This window comes from Marmota flaviventris, chromosome 1, assembly GCF_047511675.1.
Source record: "Marmota flaviventris isolate mMarFla1 chromosome 1, mMarFla1.hap1, whole genome shotgun sequence".
Classification (NCBI taxonomy): Eukaryota; Metazoa; Chordata; class Mammalia; order Rodentia; family Sciuridae; genus Marmota; species Marmota flaviventris.
This window is the reverse complement of record NC_092498.1, coordinates 170,498,205-170,519,369: the sequence shown is the minus strand read 5'-3', so window position 1 is coordinate 170,519,369 and position 21,165 is coordinate 170,498,205. Positions and strand designations below refer to the sequence as shown.

Here is a 21,165-nt window from a genome sequence, read left to right as displayed (position 1 = left end):
TGCTCATTACCCAAGCCACAGAGGCTGGAGCGTGAGCTTTGTAGTGCAATCCTGTCCAAAGCTCAGAGGGGAGCCAGGTCCGGGACCTGCTGACACCCAGCCTCAGGTGATTCCTTGTGCACACAGGTTCCTGGACACCACCCCCCTCCCCCGTGTCCTGAAGAGATCTTCAGAGCAGCTGGGCTGGAAGTGTCTCTCCTTGAACAGCAGAGTAGGATGGGTAGCCCGGTGCACCGCGTGTCCTTGGGAGACAAGTGGAGCAGGCAAGAGCACCCTGACATAAAAAGTGAGAGGCGTGTGCCGTCCTTCAACGTGGAACGACTCACCAACATCCTTGACAGAGGTGCCCAGAACACTGCGATCCGGAGGAAAGTCGGTAAGAGGAGGCTGAGACACAGAGTATCCTGCTTTTCTTTTCTCTCTTTCTCTTTCTTTCTTTCTGATATATCAGAATTTCTCTCTTTATTTTTTTATTAATGCATTGTATTTATGTCTATGTGCTTTCCTTAGATGATGGGAGAGTAGTCACAGTCCCATCTTCAAATAGCACATTTGCAGCTGGGTCTGGTGGTGCACACCTGTAATCCCAGCAGCTCAGGGGCTGAGGCAGGAGGATCGTAAGTTCAAAGCCATCTTAGCAATTTATCAAGGCCCTAAGCAACTCAGTGAGGCCCTGACTTAAAATAAAATACAAAAAGGGCTGGGGATGTGCACGTGGATTCAATCCCCTGTACCCCGCCCCCACCAAAAAAAGGGCAAATTTGCCCTTGAAACACCATTGTCAGAGTCATTCCTTTGGACTATGAAGGCACTACTAACATGCCAATATTCCCCGAGCCCATCTGAGTGACAGAAGGGTCCCAGGCAGTAGGACACCTGAATGCTGGTCCTAATTCTGCCACTGCCTTGCTTTTGTAACCTTGGACAGATCACATTTCTCACCTCTGGGCCTCTGTTTTCTCATCTGTAAAATAATGAGTGACTTCCTTTGCAGATCCATGAGGCAAGTGTGTGGGAAGATCTGATGCCAGAAACCTCACCCAAGTGCCTATGCCCTCTTTTCTCCACCTCTTGCAGAAAGCATCATCCACAATGACCCAGTGTTTAGCCTTAAGAACAATCATTTCATGACCCAGAATGAGCATTATGAGACCGCCCTGCGGAAGAGATACCACATACAGATGATAGCACAGCGCCTGGGCTGGCCGGCAGATGGTTGCGAATTGGCCTATGCTTTCAGGTACTTAGGCCTGGTGTGGCCCTGCCAGAGAGGAATCTACCTGGGATCACTTATAAACCTCCCAGTCCCATGAGCCATTTTCCCCAACAAAACCATTACTTACTTGGAAACCAGGATTGCAGGTGTCCCTTCCCTCTTGCACCCTAGCTGAGGGTACAACCCCTGTCTTCAATAGGCTACTGAATCATGGCATCTCTCCTCCACAGGGCCCTTTCTGGAGATGTGGCCTTAACTTTAAATGGTGTCTTCATGAATGCGCTCAGGAGCCTTGGCTCAGAGGAACAGATTGCTAAATGGATACCACTCTGTGAAAACTTCCAGATCATCACAACGTATGCCCAGACAGAGCTGGGACACGGTGAGCCAAGGGTGCTGCATATAGTGTTGGGGTCGTGCACTGTACAACCCCAGAGGGCCCATTGCATCTCATAGATTGCATATCTGATTTGAAAACTCTCCAGCAGATGGCAGTCAAGGGTCTTAAGGAAGGGGTGGCTTTTTCTAATTTTCACAACTGTACTGTATGAACTACCAGCTGGATAAGTCATTCCTTCTAGAAGTATCAGCACCCCACTCTGTGCATCCCCACAAAACCCATAGATCAAAGGGGAGAAATACCTGCCAAGTACAGAGGGGAGCTGGCCCTACTACATACTGGCTGGTAGCTCAGAGTCCAGTCCCACCCGGAAGCTGCTCCCCAGTTAAGAACCCTGCCTTGGCTGAATGTCTCACTCTCCTCCTTGGATGCCAGGGTCATATCTTCAAGGCCTGGAGACTGAAGCCACCTATGATGCAGCCACCCAGGAGTTTGTGATACACAGCCCCACCATGACTGCCGCCAAGTGGTGGCCTGGGGACAGTGAGTATCCGTCCTCTCTTGCTCTGTCCCTGCCCAAGGAAGACAACATCAGAGGGCAGAGCAGCACTGGATTTGTTGTCCAAGAGGCTGCAGGCTGATTTCCTCTCCTACGCCAGTTGCCTGGAAATAGCAGGGCTGCTAAGACTTTCATTAGTGAACAGCTGGCAGGTTCCTGGGAGGGGGGCTTTGACGAGGATAAGAGACAAGGCCACACACGCACACACTGCCTCCCAGCCCCCGTGTGTGTGCATGCACATGACACATGTGCACACTTGGCCTAGTCCCAGTTGTCCTGAGTCGATGATTAAGCTTGTCTCCAGCCAGGGCAGAGGCCCTGTGACGACAGTGAGTAGAAAAAACACCTCCCTGCCCCTGCCTCAGACACCCAGAAAATCCCGTGCCACCATCAGCTCTAATCAGATGGCCACCAGGTGGGTGCCATGCCCACCAAGGCCTCCTCCCTTGGGTTTGAGAATTCAGCTCTGCGGACGGATCTGCAGCATTTGGGGACCCAGGCCTCGTGTGGAAAATAAATAAAACAAATGCCTGGAGTTCAACTAAAGCAGAAAAGTAGAGGTGAGAGAGAAAATCAGAAGAAGGGAGACAGAGTAAGAGAATGAACAAGACCAAAACCACAGAGAGAAAAACGCCTTTGAAATCAGGCAGACCGCTGGGCGTGGTGGGGCCCGCCTATAATCCCAGTGGCTCGGGAGGCTGAGGCAGGAGGATCACGAGTTCAAAGCCAGCCTCAGCAAAAGTGAGGCATTAAGCAACTCAGTGAGACCCTGTCTCTAAATAAAATACAAAATGAAGCTGGCAATGTGGCTCAGGGGTTAAGTGCCTCTGAGTTCAACCCCCGGTACTAAAAAAAAAAAAGGAGGGCTAGGTTTGTAGCTCAGTGGTTGAGTACTTGTGAGGCACTGGGTTCAATCCTCAGCACCACATAAAAATAATAAAATAAAAATTAATTAATTAATTAATTAATTTAAAAACAAAGATACAATTAAACAAATTTTTTAAGAAAAGGAACTCCGTCCTTTATCCTTTAAAAAAAAAAAAAAAATCAAGCAGACCAGGGTTCCAATCCCAGCTCTGCCCCCCACCAGGCTAGTGACCTCCGGCATGTCACTCTGCTCTCCGAGTCTCCTTTTCCTTATCTTGGAAAATGAGACTCATGATACCTGCCCTGTAAGAACTAGAAAACGTCAGTATAGGGTCAGATGACACCTGGATTTTGATAAATATCTGTATTCATTATTATGAGGTTGATGACAGAGTGATCCATTAATAGTTTTTTGCTTTTGCTTTTGTTTTGGGGGGACAGCAGAACTTTCGAGAGCTCACTCTTTTCAGTTCCTTTGTCAAGTCACTGCTAGTTTTGTTTGGCTCTCTGGGGACAAATCTCCTCTATCATCAATAACTTTTGGAGGCCTCAGAGATGTCCTTGAGCAACCCCAACCCCAGGAGCCTAAGCTGGGGGACAACAATACACAGGTCTCCCCACGATGTGCCTCTTATCTTTCTGCCCTCAGTGGGCCGGTCGGCCACCCATGCCCTGGTCTTGGCCCAGCTGATCTGTTCGGGAGCCAGGCAGGGAATGCACGCTTTTATCGTGCCCATCCGGAGCCTCCAGGACCACACCCCACTGCCAGGTAAGCCCATGCTGTTCCCTCAGGGACCCCTTCCAAGAGAAGGTCCCACCAAGCTTCCCTTGTCCTCAGGGCCCAAGGAATCTATGGGAGAAGTTGGGACTGCTGTCCCAGGTCCAGGAGGGGTTCTGTTGAACGTCCTGGTATTGACTGGCTGGGTAACCCTGAGCAAGAGTCAGCATCTGTCTGACCTCAGCAATAACCCCAGTGTCACAGGCTGCTGTGAGCTGAAATGGGTATGTGGTACCTGGCACAGCAAATGTGTCATTCAAATGACAGTCCTTCTCCTCTCCATCCCCCTCTAGGAATCACTGTTGGGGATATTGGGCCCAAGATGGACTTGGAAAATGTAGACAATGGCTTCCTGCTTCTAGACCACGTGCGGGTCCCCAGGGAGAACATGCTGAGTCGCTTTGCACAGGTTGGAGGCCAGGGAAGCTATTACTGCTTGGGCAGGGGACCTGCATCTTGCACAGGCTGACACTGGGTCTGGGTCCTTCTCCCTAAAACTGCTTAGGCCACAATTCCCCAGAGAGACTCTGGCCTGAGCAGTTTTAGGGAGAAGGACTCGGTCCCACTGACTGGAGGAAAGCCCCAGCTTAGAGACGGTGTGATCTTGAGCAAGTTGCTTTGCCTCGATGAGCCCCAGACTTCACATGACTCTCCACCTTGGATGGCCAAGCAACCCCAGGGAAAGAAGAAAGGGGGCTGAGAGTCATGTGCTAACATTTTCCCACGGTGAGGCCTGGACACAGCAGCCACTGAACACACGCTAACCCGAGTGCTGCAGAGACCTGGAGGTTCTCATTTTGCCAGGCTGTGCCCTGTTAGTTGTGGATCAAAGGAAAGCCTGGGGTGTTCCCACAGAGGGAATGTAAACAGGGCACCTGGGGAGGTGGCTAGTTAGCAACAAGCAGGGAAACATTCTGTATTTTGTGTTGGGGGGGAAGGGCTACCAGGGTTTGAACTCAGGGGCACTCGACCTCTGAGCCTCATCCCCAGCCCTTTTTTGTATTTTACTTGGAGACAGAATCTCACTGAATTGTTTAGCACCTTGCTTTTGCTGAGGCTGGCTTTGAACTTGCAATCCTCCTGCGTCAGCCTCCCAGGCTGGTGAGATTACATGTGTGCATCACTGTGCCCGGCTACATTTCTGCATCTTTTTTTTTTTAAATATTTATTTTTTAGTTGTAGTTGGACATGATGCCTTTGTTTTATTTATTTATTTTTATGTGGTGCTGAGGATCGAACCCAGGGCCTCGCACACGCAAGGTGAGCGCAATACCCTGAGCCACAACCCCTGCCCCCATTTCTGTATCTTACTGATTGTTGTGGCCACACCAGCGGTCGTCTCCAGATGGGCAAGAGCGCCATGGTACCCAAGCGGGGTGGAGGCCCATGATCGTGGGAGTCAGCTGGCTGGAGTGCCTTCATTATGGCCCAATGTCTATCCTTGTTTCACGCAGGTCTTGCCAGATGGCACCTACATCAAGTTTGGGACGGCACAGAGCAACTATCTTGGCATGGTGGTGACGCGAGTGCGCTTGCTGTTGACTACCATCCTACCCTTACTGCAGAAGGCTTGTGTCATCGCTGTGCGCTACTCAGTCGTCCGCCGCCAATCCCGGCTCCGGCCCAGGCAAGGAGAGGGAGCCCAGAGACTGACTGCGGTAGACAGGGCTGACACTCAGTCCCACAGTGCCTGCTCCCCAGCAGTATCTCTCTGCCAGAGCTGGGATGCTGGAGCAGACCTCCCCCTCCCCCTCCCCCCCCCCTCATACACACATACAAGTCTGGCCATGTTGACAGGGTCTCTCTGGCCCAGTTTCTATCTATCAGCATCTGATGTCAGTCTGTGTCTGTCCAGATCCCATTGTGTCCTACAAACCTGTGACTGGCTAGTGAGTCTGGGTCGGCCAGTTACCAGGTTGCATCTCACTGTGGCTGGCCGTTCTCTCTAGCAAAGCCCAAGTGTCTTTTCAGACTGTGTGGATGAACGTGTTCTGTCTGGCTGTGACTGTCAGCATCTGACTGTGGTATGTCTAGGTCTGAATACCTTTCATTATGCCTGGTTGTGTCTGGCTACTATTCCCAATACTCCGGGGCACAGAATGCCAAAGTCTACTCCATACTGCTTTAACCTGTGTGCAGGTACATGTGCATTTGCTCACACGTACATGCGTGCACCCAGACACACACTGTCTTGAGATACAGGACACACATTTGAATTTTAGGTAAACAGCAAATGATTCTTTTTAAGATAAATTTGTCCCAAATAGAGGCACACACGCCCAGGATGTGGCAAAATTGAGTGAGAAGAGGAATAGGGAGTAGAGTTGGTTACAGCAAAACCAAATCCATGGTACTCAAGAAACAATGTTCCTCCCAGCTCTGCTGACTGACCCTGGGCAAATCCTTGACCCTCTCTAGGTCTCTTTTCTCTTTTTTTTTTGAAGGGAGAGAGAGAGAGAATTTTTTAATATTTATTTTTTAGTTTTCGGCAGACACAACATCTTTGTTTGTATGTGGTGCTGAGGATCGAACCCAGGCCTCACGCATGCCAGGCGAGCGCGCTACCGCTTGAGCCACATCCCCAGCCCTCTAGGTCTCTTTTCTACCTATCAAGAATAAGATCACAGCTAGGCACAGTGGTGCATGCCTGTAATCCCAGCAGCTCAGGAGGCTGAGGCAGGAGGATTACAAGTTCAAAGCCATCCTTAGTGAGATCCTCTCTAAATAAAATATAAAAATGGCTGGGGATGTGGTGCAGTGGTTAAGCACTGCTTGGTTCAATCTTTAGTCCTCCCCCTCAAAAAAAAAAAAGAGTCAGATCACTAGCCAGGCATATTGGTGGGTGCCTAGAGGGTAACTTGAGACTAGTCTGGCAACATAGTGAGACCTCATCTCAAAAAAAAAAAAGCATAAAAAGAGTGAAATCTCCAGGACTGGAATTTGAGGACTCTCAGCCTTTGGGTCTAGTGTTTTTTTATGCTATGGGCTCCAGGATAGTCTGACTCAAAATGGACTGAGGATTGTATGCCAGGTGGACAGGAGTCATGTTTTGGGATGGTGTCGTGGGTAACATGCAGGAAAGCATGGTGGGCCTTGACCCAGGGTCTTCTGGCAAACCCACAGCACCCTCGGTGGCCTGGGCACCAGAATCCCAGGCTGAGGGTATCTGCACTAGAAGACAGCACACTGCTTGTCCTGCCTGCAGCCCATGTACCTGAGTTGTAGAGATGTCCCAAGGATGATAAGAACTTCTTGTTGGGTGAGGAGCTACTCCCCTGAGAGGCCTCAGGTTTCTCTCAGCTTTGTGTCCTGTGCACTGAGGACATAGCAATGGACAAGGCAGCCCCAGGCCACTCCTTGGGTTTCAGTGGGCCCAGGTTCACATCCAAAGAGCTGTTATTTAGGTTCAACGCATTTCCTAGCACACAGCAAGTGCACATGGGCAGTGAAAGATCACAGGTTCAAATCATCAGCGGTGCAGGGCCACAATCCTTCACCCAACCCCTGGGATCAGATATGTCAGAGTTCAGAACTTTTCACATTTTAGGATGAGATGGTCCGTGTGCATGCAAGAATTGTGTGACCCTCACTCCACAAGAGGCAGACCCTACAAGCAAGAGTGTCAATATTATCTATAGGGAAATATGTGAATGTTCATGTTAGATGAGACTAGAAGATTAGTGATAGTCTGGTGTTAGTTTTGCAATGAATATGAAGAACTGTTTTTAAGGCTTACATGGTGTTGGGGATGTGGTGTTGAAGGAGGTGGACATGGCATGTAGGTATCATCCAAATCTTTGGCTTCTTTTCCCCCCCAGTGGCCCAGAGGCAAAAATTCTGGACTACCAGACACAGCAGCAGAAACTCCTTCCTCAGCTGGCCACGAGTTACGCCTTCCACTTCACAGCGGTCAGCCTCTTGGAATTCTTCCACCGTTCCTACGATGAGATTCTGCGCAAAGATTTCAGCCTCCTTCCTGAGGTATCTACTGTCTGCTGTGGAGCAGCTGCTGCAGGGTGGCAAAGGCTATCCCACCCAATGAGAAGCAGTCTCAGCCCGGCTCCTACAGGCCCTCCTCCACTCCTACAGCCTTCCAGCATCCCAGGGTATTGGGGTGCACTGTGCCCTGACACATAAATCCACCCACACCTGGCCCCCAGAGAGCTCAAAAATGTTAAATGAAATACTCACTCACAGTAGAAAGAACACAGGTCACAATCCCTGATGAGCTTTTGAATCCCACAAAGCTCTGAAAACAAAAAACTGGAACTCATTTGTTACCACAATTTGACCTGAACAGACTTGATTTATTCTACTGAACATGAATAAGCAAAAATATTAATGTATTCAGTTATGAAGGCTTTCCCACAGCCGGCTGGATACACCTTAAACAAGTAATTTACCTTAAACACCCTGCTTTGCCTTTCTAAAATCCAAAAATTACTCTGATTCTAAAGCACATCTGGCCCATAGGTCTCAGCTAAATCACTGTGGACTTACATGTTCTTAAGATTCAGGCTACCCAGGTGCTGTGCTTTATAAGCATTGCTTCATTAATTTTTCCAACTGTGTAGTAGACACGATTTATATCCACATTTTACAGATGAGGAAACACAAAGAAAGGTAGGACATGACTTTCCTCCGAAGGACTTGAATGTTTGAAAGATGGCTTGGGCCTTTCAAGAATCAAAAACTCTAACCAAGCTTGCTATCTGGCAACCCCTCAGGCTATTTGGCTGCTGTAACAAAACACCATAAACTACGCAGCTTATGAATTTATTTCTCATAGTTCTGGAGACTTCCTAGCCTCCACCAAGTTGCCTCCATCTGTCTATTGAGGGCCTTCTTACTGTGCTGTGCCATGGCAGAGGGCACCAATGGCAAAGGATCCTGTGAAAGTGTTGGGGGCAGAGCTCTCTTTTATAACCAAGCCACACCCATGACAACAGCATTAATCCATTCATAAGGGTGGAGCACTCATGACCTAATCACTTCTTAAAGGTCCCACCTCCTAGTACTTTTAAAATGACAACTACATTTCGACATGGGTTTTGGAGGGGCAATGCAAACCACAGCAGCCATTAATCCTATTCATGAACGTTTTACCCTCATGACCTAATCGTTGCCCAGAGGCCCCACCTCCTAATACCATCACCTTGGAGGTTAGGATTTCAACATATGAATTTGGGGCAGACACATTCAGACCACTGCACCCCACTCACCCTCACAGGTCAGTTTTCCAAACTGTATACCTCCTGAAGGGAGGTGGGCCCAATCCAGGCAGCACCCTCTCCAAAGATCCTGGAGACGCTGTTTGGGAAGCCTTTCCTTAGTTCTGATTGCCCCATAGCTACAGTGCCTGTGTGACCCAGGGTGAGTCCCAGCCTGGGGCTCAGCCTTCTCATTCATAAAGCTGTGAGGTAAGGAAACACTCCTTACCTCACAGGGATGTGTTCAGCACGCTGGAAATGTTCAGTAAATGGGAGGTGTGGGATCCCCTTACACCACCTGACACCTCTTCCTGTTCTTATAGCTCCATGCACTGAGCACAGGCATGAAGGCCATGATGTCTGAATTGTGTACCCAGGGGGCCGAGCTGTGTCGCAGGGCCTGCGGGGGACACGGCTACTCAAAACTGAGTGGTTTGCCATCATTGGTCACCCAAGTGACAGCCTCCTGCACCTATGAGGGTGAGAATACAGTGCTCTACCTGCAAGTGGCCAGGTAAGGACCAGACTGGCCCAGGCCCCTGTCCAGGCTTCTGCTCAGGTCAAGGTTTCTGTTTGATGCCCACAGAGGGAGGGACAGGCTTTGGCAAGCACCATTTGGAGGCTGTCCAAATCCCATGACAGGTCTCAAATCCACCCGTCCGCACATCCACTGTTCCTAGCCAGGCTGCCACCGTCTCTCACCTAGGGTCCCTTGCTTCCACCAGGTCCCACTTCACTACAGGCATCCAAGAGGGATCTTTTCAAAGCCTACAGAATATCATATCTTTCTCTTGCTTAAAATTGTCCACTCAGCCAGGAACACTCAGTGGCACACGGCTGTCTTTTGGAACACAATCTATAATTGTCTACATTTTTGTGTTGTTTACTTTTTTAGTTCTGGTCCTCAGCTCGACTGGGAGTTCCTCAAGGGCAGGGACTATATCTGCTTTGCTCAATGCAGGATCCCAGGCTTAGTGAAGATCTTACACAGGAGGCCCCAACTTAAGAGGCAGGAGCGAATGGCCAAGTCAGCCTCCTCCAAGTGGTTTCTTTTGGGGGGAGGAAGGTACCAGGGATTGAACTCAGGGATACCTGACTATTGAACCATATCCCCAGCCCTATTTTGTGTTTTATTTAGAGACAGGGTCTCACTGAGTTCCTTAGTGCCTTGCTTTTGCTGAGGCTGGCTTTGAACTTGTGATCCTCCTGCCTCAGCCTCCAAAGCTGCTGGGATGACAGGCCTGCACCACCATGCCCAGCTCCAAGTGGTTTCTTTTCAACCCTCTTTGAGGCTGACAAAGCCTCTCACACTCACTTATTCTCAGATGACTGAAGGGGGAAAATAATTTTGTACGCATGGAGAAAGGAGTTCACTGGCAAATGTGACATGTTATACTTTTAATACATAACATTTGCAGGTTTACTTTTTCAGATTATGAAAAGAACACAATAGTGTGCATTAGGCATTCTGTGCCTAGCTCTGTGTCAAGCACTTCACAAATATTATCTTTCAGTTTCACAAACCACCTCCTAATCAGGTGAGTATGATCATCCCCATCTAGAGATGGAAAGCTTAGGGAGGTGAATCAATCCTAGAGCATCACGAAGGCCTCGGCTGAGAGTCCAGGGCTGCCTGAGGCCAGAACCTGTAACCACTGGATTGACGAACGCAGCAGCTCAGAGTCACCTATAATCTTCCCATTCACGTCAGTACCTATCCTCCTTCTTTCAACTTAGAAAATTTAATTCCCACAGTCACTGTACAAGTCATCATAAATCCTAAAATCACAAGATTCCCACAAAAAGATTCAATTTGCATAGAATCTCAGAAGAGTTTATGTTCTGGACCTGAAGAGGTCTGCCCCAGTCCTGCAGCGCCATTTAGTTGTTAAAGCCTGGAGTGTGCCCCACGGAGGGCCTCCCAGCAGGATGGCAGGAGAGGACTCTGGGGTGAGGAGTAACCCTTCAGAGGGCAGCTGGGTGGAGGTCTGGGCCCAGGTCCTTCCACAGGAAGGCTGGAGCCCAGGCTAAGAATGTGTGATGTGTGTCTCTGGGAGCTGAGGTGGCGGGTGCCCCACAGAGCCCCATTGTCTCCCCTGTCCCCTCCCCTTCCACCCTCCAGGTTTCTGGTAAAGAGCTACCCGCAAGCCAAGGTGTCCCCAGACTCTGCACCACAGAAGCCTCTACCTCAGTCTGTTGAATATCTTGCCAGGCCTGTCCTGGCCCGTTGCCCAGCCCAGAAGGCAGCCGACTTCCTCTGCCCAGAGTTATACACTGCAGCCTGGGCACACGCGGCCGCCAGGTGAGAAGCGCTGAGAAGTCAGCACCCCACACGGGGGGGGGGGGGGGGGGGGGGGGGGGCGCCCCCGCAGCTCCTATTGCCATGAGAGAAATTTTAAAAATCCTTAGATTCCTGGAATAACTCACAATCCAACAAATGTACCCATATGAAAATACTACCAATGTATATTGATATGCAAACCAATAACAATAAATACAGCAACCCTTCTAAATTGGAAAATAGTCCATAATCTAAAAATAATTTTCTAAAATATGACTCCAGCAGAGGATGGACTCCGTTTTAATTCCAGCATCTGATAGACTCCAGAGAACATAGACAAAACCAAGGGGTCATCCATTCTGTCACTCAACCAATATTGTCAGGTACCCACCAGTCAGGAATGACTAAATATGCTACAAGCTTGGAATAAAGAGAAGGCCTAGCCAAGCACAGACACCATCACAGAGAGAAGGAAAGATTTAATGACCTATAAAGAAAAAGCTTCTCACCCTGCCCAACATTAAAATGCCAAAAACAACAAACTGGAAAAAATATATTTTTTTTAGTATAAAGTGGTCTTATATCCCAACCTGTGGTCCCAGAAATGATTGATAATTATTTTGAGATCACAAGGAACTTGAGACATTCATTCATTCATTCCACAAATGTTTATTAAGTGCCTACAATATGCCAGGCACTGTTTTAAGATGTAGGGATCTATAGATACACTAATAAAACCTTCAGGCCTCAAAGAACTGATTTTCACTTGGGGGAACTGACTGGTAATTAAGATGCCATTGTGTTTCTCTTTGCTTGGAACTCAAAAGTGACATCTGCTTATGTACTCCCTGACAAAGCAAAATAAATATTGCTTAACAGTTTGCTTTACACACAAGTTTCAAGGGTTATGGATGGTCATGCAGGAAACAAACAATAAAAGGGGATTAAAGGTTAATATAATGGCAAATGACTAACTTAGTGTCTTGGAGGACAATAGTTAGTTTTCTGGTTTTGTTTTTAGGTTCCTTGCAGCAGGCTGGGTGACCAACAGGCCTCACTAACATTTAACAAGTTTTGTTTTGTTTTCTTCCTTGGATCATAGGAAGCCAAACAATGGAATGGCCTAAAAACATTGGTATTGGGGTGCATGAAAAAGAGGGGAATGCTCCTGGCCCAAATCCCTGAGGCTTTAAAATGTGGTGGTTAAGAAAAAATCCAAACCAAAAGTGGTGGCGCATGCCTGTAATCCCAATGACTTGGGAGGCTGAGGCAGGAAAATCAAAAGTTCAAAGCCAGCCTCAGCAACTTAGCTAGACCCTGTCTCTAATAAAATATTAAAAAGGGCTGGGGATGTGGCTCAGTGGTTAGGCACCTCTGGGTTCCAAAAGGAACAAAAATAAATTCTGGCTCCACTCCTTCCTTACTAGCTGTGTTACCCTGGACAATTTGGTTAACCTCTCTGACACTCAGGTTTTCCCCACTGTAAACAGGAAATGCATTCCTTGAGAGAGAATGTTTATCAAGCATTTAGCTTTATGACACACAAGAAGTCCTACACAGAATTTGTACTTCTGAGGGCCCCCCATAGCTACTGGTTATCTTTCCCAGTCAGTCAAGAAGCTGACCCTTTTCTGGTTTTCAGGCTCATAGAGGACTCGGTGCATCATCTACGGACCCTCACACAATCTGGGGCTGACCAGCAGGAGGCTTGGAACCAGACTTCTGTCATGCACCTCCAGGCTGCTAAGGTGAGCTGCCTATCAGCCAAAGCTGCAAGGGACCCGCTTGTCTTTCCAAGCTGGCTACCCTGCCGGGAAAACCCAGGCTGTGCCATTATTCCCCAAGCCTGCGCCTCAGCGGCTGCCCTCATTTCATTTCTAAGGCTTTAGTCCAGGGTATTTTAATTAAAGGACTTAACTCCAAAGCAATCTTGCTGGCAGCTCTTGGGGGGAAAGGTAATGAGGCAGTGTTATTGGATTTGCTTCAGGTTGTTCAAATATTTCCTCCCAGATAGAAAAGCAGGTCAAGCTTCCTCTTAGCCCCACAGGCAATCCTTGGATGTCTGATTCAATTTCCACTATGGTTTGTGTTTGTGCATAATTCACAGTCAGTCGGCAAATATTTGAGCACCCACTCTGCAGCAGCCCTGGGCTCGGTGCTCAAACGGTGAAGCTGCTGCCCACACCTATCAAGGAAGCACTGGGCAGGAGAATATAGGCTGCTGTGGGATTCTGGGGCAGGTGCATCTCTACTCACCTTGAGGCTTCCCAGAAAGGGTGGCACACAGGCTGATGCTTCCAAGATAAGCTGAAATTAGCATGCTGGGGGTGGTGGGGGATGAGGAGGCTGGAGGGGGGGCAGATGGCAGCTTTGCAGAGGAAGGTTTCCAAGCAAAGGGAGAAGCAGGTACAAGAAGAGGAGACAGGAAAAGTCCTGGTGCTTGGGAGGAAATGCAGACCTTTCAGGAGGAGCCAAAGGTGGAAGAATCAAGGAGAGGAGGGTAGACAGGGAGAGGAGACAGGAGAGACCTTCTGCAGTGTGAGAAGCCTGCGTCTTGTCTCCATTGTGACGGGAAGCCATGGCTGAGTCTGCATCAGGCAAAAATGAAGGGAGCAGAGTTTCCTTCCAGAAGGATCATGCAAGCTGCAGAGGGAGGAATGGACTGGAGGCTGGAAGTTAATCAGAAGGAAGCTGCTGCAGCCTGGACCAGCCCCCACCATGAACTTGGCAGAGGCCACGGAGAGAAGTGGGGAAATGCAGAGATAGTAAAGGGGTAGAGGAAGGAACAGGCCTCAAGAGTCATGGGGTGGGAAAGAGGTAAGAATGCCTCTTGAGCTTAGGCAACTGGAACGCTGGTCATGCCAACAACTGAAAACTGAAGCGGCCACTCCAATCATCAGGCTTTGGACCCCCCAAAATGGTTGCCAAGCAGGAGAGGCCTGAAGGTCTGCAGAGGCCCTGGGAGGGCAGGACTGGCTGGCAGGCTGTGCATGAGCACCACCTGGTGACCCAACACCTGCACCACACTCGTGGGCGCTGGCAGTAGCCACAGCTCTCAGCTCCACAGCCCACCACAGGGGCACTCCCTATCGTGCTAAATGCCCTGTCAACACGGAGTGAGCCCAGGCGGCACTCTTTCAACAGATGACCAAAAAAGGAACCACAATCCCCCATTATTCATTTTCCAAACCTAAGCCCTGCCTTCGAAGGGGCCAGACGCTGCTCGCCAGTTTCCTTCATTTAGCACATGTGAGCCTGTGCAGGAGACCAGCAGAATCTCTCCTCTAAGGATGAAGAAAGAGATCTCATAGGCATGAGGTCCGAGAAGTAGAAAATGGCTGAGTCAAGATGGCTTCCTGTGCCACACACCACAGGCAAGCTGTGTCCTCAGGGCTCCTCAAGCTCGGAGGCACCAAAGGTGGGAAGCTCAGTCAGCTTGTGAGAGAGGAGTGAGTCCAAAGGCCTCCTGGGGGGATGGTGGCCAAGCTGAGTCTCCGAGGTCACAGTGGGAAGGGGTTCTATACTTCCTGTGCTTTGTGGGGTTCGCTACGCTACGGAAACCTCAAGGGCCCAACCAGGCCTCATCTGGAAACTGGAAATGTGCAGGTAGAGAGAGAATGACTTTACTACAACTTGGGGCAGGGGACAAAACTGGTAGGTGGATAGACAAGGAAAAACCATGAGCTAAGTTCTGGTCTCCCAGCTGTGTGTGTGACATGCCATCTGACCTCAAGCACTCCCTCCCCTTTCCAGTCTGTACAACAAAGGTGTTCTGATAGGCTTTGGTCCTCTAAGGTCAGGCTCTGCCCAGGAGAGATGTCAGTTCCCAGGATCCTGGAGCTAATGCTGGTGCTCGGTATAACCCAGCCTCAGGCCCTGGTGGCTTTGGCAGCACAGGTAGCAGTTAGGAGTACAACCCTGGTTTGGCTCTTGTTGCTACCACTTACCAGCCATATGACCTTGGGCAAGGAACTTAAGTCTCAGAGCCTGTCTCTTCATGCAACACAGAGCTATTACCAGCACCTACTTTACAGGATTATTATGAAGACTGAGCTGACATGTGTAAAAATTTAAGAGATACCCAGCGATAAGGACATACTTTATCCCTATGGCCTAAAGGCCACCTTCTCTTTCTGGTCTTCATCCTGCTTTCCAAGACAGAACTGGGCCCTGGGGCAGCTCACCATCACTTCACTCCTCAAGCAGAGCCTGGAGACCTTCGGGTGTGGTCCATGGGCTAGACAAGGGAAAGCGGGGCTTCAGTGACAAAAGTACAGGTGTCTCCAGTTTTGTCCCTCAATGCAGATTGAGCGCAGAAGGCTGCTGGGCGGCAGGACCCATCTGATCATCGTCCACCTCCAAACACTGCATACCCAGCACGGCAGTGAGGAGCATGGCTGGCTGCCTAAGCAGAGCTGTAAGCACCTGTGTGAGGAAGTCAGGTTCTTTCCAAATGAGAAACCTGACCACTCGCTGCCCCACTGAAAGCTCTGGTGACTCCTTGGCCCCTACAGAATAAAACCCCGGCCATGTCATTCACAGCTCTTCACTGATGTGGGTCCAGGTGTGGGTCAATCCAAACTTACAAAGTGCCCATCATTGCCTCATTAAATTCCAGTGCATCGGTCTCAGGAAATTACCTCCTGAAAGTATAGCCTTTGCTCATAAAGTTCCCCTTGCCTCAGATGGCCTTGCCCTATCCCTTGTCCTGCAGGGAGAATTCTTTTGAACCCCAAGACACTTTAAACCTTGCTATTTCAAGTTACTAGCAGCAGCATGGACATCACAAGACAGTTAGAGATCTACTCTCACTCTGCATTCTTTTTTTCTTTTTTGTACCAGGGATTGAATCCAAGGGCATTTAACCACTGAGCCACATCTCCAGCCCTTTTTACTTTTTATTTTGAGACAGGGTCTCATTAAATTGCTTAGAGTCTCGATAACTTGCTGAGGCTGGCTGACTTTGAACTTGTAATCATCCTGCCTCAGCCTTCTGAGCAGCTGGGATTACAGGTGTGCGCCACCACACCCAGCTAGAATCTGCATTCTGAAAAGACATCCAGGTGCCCTGCACACATACAAATTTGAAAGCCTCAAACTGTTTGTATTATAAACTCTTCCTCAAGCAACTCGTATCCTACCTGATAAAATACTGATGTGCACTTGTCTTGGGTAAAGGGGGGATATTAAAAATATTTAATAACCAAAAGGGCAGGAGATAAAGGGTCCTAAAGGTTCCTGCTGAGACAAGCATTAATCCTTTAGTTGCTGGGCTATGGGAAGAAGGGGGTCCAGGGAAGGAGTCCATCTGGCAGAGGGGGCTCTCATTAGGTTGATGGCTAGGATAAATTGCCTTTACATCTTGTACCCTCACTTTCCCACCACATGGTACACACACGTGCTACCCTCCAAGTCCCCGGAGCCAGCCACCAGCACACCTGACTCTCTACTTTCAACTCTACTTGAAGCTGCCCCAAGCAAAATGAGGATACCAAAGGCCAAGTTCCAGAGCCCACGGGCCAGACACACACGTGTGCATGTATACAGATACACACTGTACCAAAAAGGCTCAAGGAAACCCTGAGCGAGCTGGAGGGGAGGGGGCCTGCTGTCAGCCCTCTGGCAAGCATACAGCTGTGGCAGTGTGTTCATCTGTCTTGCCAAGATTCCAGGGTGACTTCTGGAGTTGGAAACCATCTATCAGTGTCTGATACACCTTTGTCTTTGTAGGCACACTGCTACTATATCACTGTGAAGAGTTTCACGGACGCTCTGGAGAAACTAGACAAGGAACCAGCAATTCAGCAAGTGCTCCAACGCCTCTGTGATCTCTTTGCTTTACACGGTATCTTGACAAACTCAGGTGACTTTCTCCACGATGGCTTTCTGTCTGGGGCCCAAGTAGACATGGCAAGAAAAGCTTACCTGGACCTACTCCTCCTGATCAGGTGAGTGGCAAGCCCTCAAACCGTGATATTAGCCTTCGGAGAAAAGCCCTCTACTCTAGTTCACAGATTAGTTCACAGGTCACCTCAAACTCCAAGATCTTGCTAACTGGGGTATGTCTGGCAAAACCAGCAAGGGCCCTGGGGAGGTTCGCATCCCAGCATTATTATGCCAACATGAAGTATTAAGGCTTAGTGAAAGAAACAAGTGAGGAATAATTAGAAATAAAAATGCTTAAAAATAAGTTAGCTACCTCAATTGACCTCTTCAACATCGTCAAGGAAAGAGGAACAATGTCACAGACATATGAATAAAATAAAGCATGCCACATGTGAATATGTGTTAATAGTCTGAATCATAGCTAACACTTAAGGAGTACTTATGTGCCCAGGCACTGTGCCAAAAGCTTTTACAAACATCATCTCAGTTAATCCTTGGAGCCCTTTGAAATGGACTTAATCTCTGTATTTTACTGGAGAGGAAATTCAGGCTTATGGGAGTTAACCTGCTCAAAGTCACATAATTAGCCAGAGTAGGAGTTGGTACAATCTCAGGCCTCTCTGACGCCTGAGCATGCACCCTTAACCTGTGGGTGAAGGTCGAAGTACTATTTTAGGTATACCCCTGTCTTTGTTGAATGTGCATGAGCAAATAATTTCCAAGTTGACTAAACTTTACTGCCTTGGTACCAAGATGAAAAATTTTTTTAAAACTCAAGTAATTTATATATTGATTCATAGAACAATAATACAAATAGTTTTGATATGTGGAATTAATGCAGTACAATCTGGAGTCATGAAACACTAATCAAATGCTTTCTTTCATCCAGTCATTTCACATAACCTAAATAATTACTTGAAAAACATCAAAACCACAGGCCCACCTGGTCAGGGTTCTAGAAAACAAATTTTAAAAATATGAATTATTTACCATTGTCAATAATATTTTTTTTAAAAAATAGGATAACTTGAGAATACACCCTTTTGAGACCCCATGGGGCAGAAAATATGACGCCTATTGTACATTGGGAGGTGTGGCCTTTCCCCTACATCCTCTGATAGTTCTCATTATCAGCAACACTTTTAAAAAATTTTATAAACTTGAAATTGTTGTAAAATAAAATTTCCATGACAGAGTTAAAGAAAATAAACCAAATTCTTTTTATTTCTAACAATATACAGTATTTTACGTGCTATTTATTACAAAACATAGGCACTTAGATAGATGGTAGCTAGTAAATGTTTGTTCAATTAAATCATCACAAATTGTCAAAAAAGGGCTGGGGATATAGCCCAGTAGTAGTGACCCTGGGTTCAGTACTGAAAACAAAATTGGGGTCCATGAAAAATATTTAATAATTTGAAAGAATCTTATACTGTGAGGTTATTTTATACTGTTAGGAATAAATCTAAATAAAATAAATAAACATAAAATACACACACACACACACATACGGTAAGATTATGAACTTGGTTTTAAAAAAATATGCACAGAGGTTGGGGCTGTACCTCAGTGTAGAGTGCTCGCCTAGCATGTGTGAGGCACTGAGTTTAAAACTCAGTACCACATAAATTTTTTTTTAATTAAATAAAATGTGTGAGGCACTGAGTTTAAAACTCAGCACCACATAAAAATTTTTTTTTAAAAATTAAATAAAGGGGGTTGGGGTTATGGCTCAGTGGTAGAGCACTCGCCTCGCATGTGCAAGGCCCTGGGTTCGATCCTCAGCACCATATAAATACAAATAAATAAAAATATTAACAAGATTTTAAAAAAATAATTATTAAAAAAAATTAAATAGGCTGGGGTTGTGGCTCAGCAGTACAGCGCTTGCCTGGCATGTGCAGAACCCTGGGTTCGATCCTCAGCATCACATAAAAATAAATAAGTGAAATAAAGGCATTGTGTCCAACTACAACTAAAAAATAAATATTTTTTAAAAATTAAATAAAGGTTTAAAAAAAATATGCACAGGGCTGGAGATGTAGCTCCGCAGTAGAGTGCTTGCCTAGTTGGAGTTGTGGCTCAGCGGTGGAACGCTTGCCTTATATGTGCAAGGCGCTGGGTTCAATCCCTAGCACCAAGTAAAAATAAATAAACAAAATAAAGGTATTCTCTCTCTCTCTCTCTCTCTCTCTCTCTCTCTCTCTCTCTATATATATATATATATATATATATATATATATATATATAATCTGACTGCTGGGCACAGTGGCACACACTTGTAATCCCAGTGGCTCAGGAGGCTGAGACTGGAGGATCACAAGTTCAAAGCCAGCCTCAGCAACTTAGCAAGGCCCTAAGCAACTCAGTGAGATGCTGTCTCTAAATAAAATACAAAAAAGGGCTGGGGATGTGGCTCAATGATTAAGGGTTCCTGAGTTCAATCCCTGGTACCAAAAAATATCTATCTATATCTATATCTGACACAATGATGGCCCAAGTATTAAACTTTCCCTAATCTAGGCAATCCACTGGTGGAAACCATTAAGAGCGTGTTAAATTATTACCCTATATGCATAATATGATTACATGACCTGTGCAACTCTCTATTATGTACAATCAGACGAATGAGAAGTTATACTCCATTAATGTATAATTTGTCAAAATGCATTCCACTGACATATGTAACTAATTAGAACAAATTAAAAAAAAAAAAGAGCATATTAAGTATAGCACAATTCAAGCCCAAATGTGTCTTTCTGAAACACTTGGCATTTTAAAAGCACATGATAAAAATAATATTCTGGTCCTGCTTGGTGGTGATGATAAAATACAAAGATCACCTTAACATCTTTAAGTATGGAGTTTTTGGGGTTTCATTTTTATCTGCAAACAGCATTTCTAAGTGCTTGCCTTTGCTCCAGAGGCTTACAAATCAAGACAAGACAGCACTGACGCAAGCTGCCAACTCACGCAAGCATCAAACCCACAAAATGATTTACTTACATTATGGTTCCTAAGTAACCTTACTACTGCAGGGTAATTAGGTATGTAACAGAGTCCATGCTTAACGGTTCTTTGTCACAGTTCCCTGCCTTGATTAGTCATTATCTCTCTCAGACTTCTGAGATGACAAATGAAAGGCAGCACACTATTCTAAGTGACACTAAAACCAGCTCTCTGTGTCACATTAATGAATTGACCCAAAGGGGTTTTAGTTGTTTAAAAATGTGTTAGTAAAATCTCAGCTGGGGTAAAGATGGCAGACTGAGGTAAATCTCAGGTAAGGCAGACTGCACAAATGCACTTAATTTTGTTCCTTCCTAAAGACACATTTGGGCTTGAATTGTGCTGTACTTAATTATGCTCTTAATGGTGTCTGCCACTGGATTCCCTAGACTAGGGAAAGTTTAATACCCCAGGCATAATTGTTTCAGATATATTTTTGACAGCATTTTGTTTTGTTTTTATCTGGCACTAGCAATTGAGCCCATGGCATTGCACATGCTAGGAAGCACTCTTTAAACAACAGCAAGAGAATTAGAAAATTTTTAAAGGCATGAGCCTACAAAAAGAACAGGAGAGGAAAATGAAAGTTGGATAAATGGGCATACAATGACTTAGACAAGTCACAGCAGAGAACCCCAAGGAGAAGCACTGTGTACCTCAGGCAATGGGGATGAGAGTGAGATGGGACTGACAGGATGGTGGAAGTTCAGCTCAGAGAGATCTGAAACCTCGGTTCCCCTCCTCCCCTGTGACTTTCCTGGCCCTACTCTGATAGGGCCAAGGGGAATGGGGAACATTAGGCATAGTGGAGGATGAGGCTACCCTACAGAAAGCAGGGATTTCACAAGCCAAATATTAACACTTCCTCCTCCAGTGCTCATTAACCTCTTGGTACTAGGAGAGTGACAGCCAGGCGGGTACCCTGTAGGAGAATAGCAAGATAATCCTTCTCTGAAGAATTTGACCATCCAAGGGAGCAGGGGCACAGTCCACAGTGAGCCCCGCTAACAATCAAC

At 47.1% G+C, this 21,165-nt stretch overlaps 1 protein-coding gene across 1 annotated transcript in view; it reads left to right on the top strand.

Annotated features, from left to right (window-relative positions):
- Positions 1-216: 216 nt before the first annotated feature.
- The window catches only part of Acox2 (acyl-CoA oxidase 2), a 28,335-nt gene continuing 7,386 nt past the window's right edge, over positions 217-21,165 (top strand). The window contains exons 1-12 of the mRNA XM_027951315.3: positions 217-376; positions 1,078-1,240; positions 1,447-1,598; positions 1,992-2,099; positions 3,632-3,751; positions 4,054-4,169; positions 5,215-5,387; positions 7,579-7,741; positions 9,294-9,484; positions 11,093-11,272; positions 12,894-12,999; positions 16,982-17,199. Of these exons, the coding sequence (XP_027807116.2) occupies positions 217-376; positions 1,078-1,240; positions 1,447-1,598; positions 1,992-2,099; positions 3,632-3,751; positions 4,054-4,169; positions 5,215-5,387; positions 7,579-7,741; positions 9,294-9,484; positions 11,093-11,272; positions 12,894-12,999; positions 16,982-17,199 (1,850 nt within the window). The remainder of the gene's footprint in view (positions 377-1,077; positions 1,241-1,446; positions 1,599-1,991; positions 2,100-3,631; positions 3,752-4,053; positions 4,170-5,214; positions 5,388-7,578; positions 7,742-9,293; positions 9,485-11,092; positions 11,273-12,893; positions 13,000-16,981; positions 17,200-21,165) is intronic.